The sequence below is a fragment of the Monopterus albus genome, unplaced genomic scaffold, assembly GCF_001952655.1.
Source record: "Monopterus albus unplaced genomic scaffold, M_albus_1.0 scaffold259.1, whole genome shotgun sequence".
NCBI lineage: Eukaryota > Metazoa > Chordata > Actinopteri > Synbranchiformes > Synbranchidae > Monopterus > Monopterus albus.
The window spans coordinates 921514-925328 of NW_018128139.1; the positions used below are offsets into that span (position 1 = coordinate 921514).

The 3815-nt window shown below is 41.7% G+C and overlaps 1 protein-coding gene across 1 annotated transcript in view; it reads right to left on the minus strand.

Annotated features, from left to right (window-relative positions):
* The window catches only part of thsd7aa (thrombospondin, type I, domain containing 7Aa), a 243676-nt gene that overhangs the window by 26141 nt on the left and 213720 nt on the right, over positions 1-3815 (minus strand). The window contains exon 22 of the mRNA XM_020621420.1: positions 2234-2405. Coding sequence (XP_020477076.1) covers positions 2234-2405 — 172 coding nt within the window. The remainder of the gene's footprint in view (positions 1-2233; positions 2406-3815) is intronic.

Consider the following 3815-nt stretch of genomic DNA (forward strand, 5'->3'; position numbering starts at 1 on the left):
CAAAGACTGAGGGGATTTGACTGGTCCAGGAACCTGGTTCCTGGTTCCAATGCTAGTAAAGCAACTGGCTGAGAACAGCACAACCACACACAGTGACTGACTCAAGAGCTACACTACACAAGAATATAGGCTGACTAGGAACTACAACAACAGCAATGGCAAGTAGTGTAGTGAACTAGGGTCAATACTAGAACAAACACTGAATCGGTAACTGTACTGGGGGGGTGCTCTGAGTTCCTCTCCTCTCCTCTCTCCATTCATCTATATCCCACTACTACCCGTCACTAACTGTGTTCTCTCTCTCTCTCTCTTTCTCCCTGTACCTTTCTGCAGGTTGCCCTGGCTCTGGAGCTCTACGTTTCTGATGAGCAGTCACTGGCCACATCAACCTGACCATTGTTTGATTGCTTGTTGTTGTGTTTGTTGTGTCTTGTTGCTTTTCTTCTTTTCTCTCTCCTCTATCCACTCATCCCAACTGGTTGAGGCAGAAGGCCGCCCACCAAGAGCCAGGGTCTGTCAGAGGTTTCTTCTGTTAAAGGGAGTTTTTCCTCCCCGCTGTCCCCAAGTGCTGCTCAGGGGGGATTTGTTGGTTTTTCCCCAATAATAATAGTGATAATAGTAAGGTCTAGACTTTACTTTGTGAAGTGTCCTGAGATGACTTTTGTTGTGATTTGGCGCTATACAAATAAAACTGAAATGAACTGAACTGAACACAACTGATGCTAACAGGGAATGGAACAAACTACCAGATAATGAAGGTGACTAAACAATCTGACAAGGCAGTCAGGAAACAAAAGACAAACAGCTGACCAGGAACTGGGGAAAACAAGTGTCCATAAACATGCAGTGTTGGGGAAGCTGCTTTGAAAGCTAGCAAATGCTTCATACTGGAAGAAGCTGAACTACAGCAAAGCTACCAAGGGAGAAATCTACCTTTAACTAAAGCTGCTTAGAAAAATGAGTTCAAAATTCATCCAGTTATGCCTTTGTTGGTCACTAACACAAATCAAAATGGAATGGAAATGAGAGTTAAACCTCTTCTCAAATGTTTCCCCACAAAAAGCTAAATCCATTTTTCATTACAATGCCAAGGAGCATGATCCACTCAGCCAAGAGAAAATTCTTTGTTAAATAGGTCACACTGCTCCCTTTGTAATCACAAGGCAGATGTGGGAATTTAATTAATGCAGGAAGCTTTTATAATATTGAGATGTTTGTAGCGCTTTTATTGTACCTCAGTGAAAACCTTTAAGGTTCCACTACATTGCTGTAAAAAGAAAACCGACTGCGGTTATAGCAGCAGCAGTGTGCACACAGTAAACGTTCAAGTGTGTATGTACATGTGTAGACCTAATGTACACTGACAACTCTTTTGGATGAGTGGAGTCATAATTAACCCTCAGCCTCCCACCTGTTAACACCAGTTTTGCACAGTGTGCCACACTCTGGAGCTCTTGAAGCTCCTGCAGTCAAGCACGCAAAACAGTACGTGCTTCAGCAGTCTCTGGGAAAACCTGCACTAAGCATATTTGCTAGGATTCAGAGTAAGCACACTAATAAGACTCATATTTTTGTTATCTAGTCAGTTGATACTGACCATCTAACAAGTAGACAACATTACCTGGTTACGCTGGGCAGACACTGTGTGGATTAAGCCCAATTTTAGCCCTGCATTCTGTGGTGGAAAGTAACTAAGTACATTTATTCAGGTAATGTAATTAAGTACAATTCTGAGGTATTTGCATTTTCCTTGAATATTTTCATTTTCTGCTACTTCATACTTGGACACTTTAGAGGCAAATATTATACTTTTTACTCCATAATATTTATTTTCTAACTTGAGCTACTAGTTACTCTTCTCAGATTAATAAAACACTTACTTACTACTTGTCAGTTCTCTGTTTAAAATCTACCTTTATTTAAGACTGTATGTTAAACAGCAGGACAAACTCACCTGTGCAGAGCAGAAACCAGCTGAGATCAGAGAACATCCTCAGCTTTTCTGGGGTGAACTTTATGTTGGAGACTTAAAATCACTTTTTGGAATGAATTAAGGTAGTCCCGTGAATTTAACAGATAATTCTGATTTATTACAACATGGTTCTTGATTTTTGTCCGTCATCTCTATTCTGTCAGTCAGCTAATCAATTAATGGACAAATATTTTTCAGCTCTAGCTCACACCTGTAAGATGAGGGCTGTAGGAGTGTGTAATATCAGAAGTTGTGACCTACCTGGACAGGGTACAATACAGGGCTCCTTCAGAACAATGTGTGGATATCCGTCCACTGAAGGCTCCAGATCTCCACACAGTTCATCATCCACCAGGCTACTGTGATGACCCAAACCATCAGCAACAAAGCATGACACGTTCCTGAAGCGCAGGCCTTCTCCACATCTCGCCCCCTGAAGGAAGAGAACACCAAAAACTCCATGGGTCTCACACACCTTTATACAGTACAAAGGATATACTGTATTACTGTAAAATTATCATATCACATAATTTTAAGAATTTTTTTTATATTATTGATTTTAGTGTTGCTAAGACCTTCCCTCCAACACCACCCTCACATTTTTCACCCCTCTATTGCAAAGGCTCTAAATCACCAGTGAAATGATGTGGTGACTACTGGCGCATTGTGTGAGCTAGATGATATCATCAGCTGTCTCACAAAATGTGCCAGTAGCTCCCTCCTAGTGCTGGGTTGATAAGATGACAATGATCATTTTTATGATTAAAAAAATCTCTTCGATAACAATGATAAACAAATGTGTAATTTTCGATTAATAAACATGTGTGTTTTGGACTTGAGCAACTCACTGTACAATAATCCTGTTTGTGTTAGATTTACACAGCTGACGTGTGGAGCCAAAACAAAGAAAACACACACATGCAGTTAAATGAACAACAGTGAGGAGGACGGCTGCATAGAGTGAACACACAACATTGCTACAAGCTGCATAAACAGCAGCGCAACATCCACAGTGAAATATGCAGCAACCTGTGCTACTGATGTTGACAGTCATTGAATTAACAAACCTTTCCCCCATTAGAAAAAGTAACTTTACATTCCTAGTGTGCAGAATGACATTCTGTTGCCAGTGTCAGCAGCTTGCTAACACTAAACTATTTAACTTTAGTTCAAGCCCCAGCAACAGTTGCTCCTGTTGGACTTTTCACTCATTACCCAACGTGATAAGACCTCGAAAAGAAGAGCAGAGGCTGCGAGTGCAATTTCACATTTCATGCCAAAACACGACACCAGTTAAACAGCGGAAACTTTGAATTTGAAAAGCCAATGAAGGTGACTCCTGGTGTAGAGGTCTTCTTCTTCTTCTTTCGGCTGATCCCGTTAGGGGTCGCCACAGCGAATCATCTGTTTCCACCTAACTCTATCCTTGGCATCCTCTACTCTCACACCAATTAACTTCATGTCCTCTTTTAGCACATCCATATATCTCCTCTTTGGCCTTCCTCTTGACCTCTTGCCTGGCAGCTCCATCTCCACCTCATCCTTTCTAATCTTTGCTACTTCCTGCTCTACAATATGCACCTCTTCCCCCTTCTTTCCCCCTCGTTTTCCTCATTCATCAGTTCCTCAAAATACTCCTTCCATCTTCTCTGCACACTCTCCTCACTTGTTAGCACCTTTCAATCTCTGTCTTTAATCGCCCTTATCTGTTGCACATCCTTCCCATCTCTATCTCTCTGTCTCACTAATCTGTACAAGTCCTTCTCACCTTCCCTCGTGTCTAACCTGGCATACAACTCATCATATGCTTTCTGTTTGGCCATTGCCACCTCCCTCTTCACTC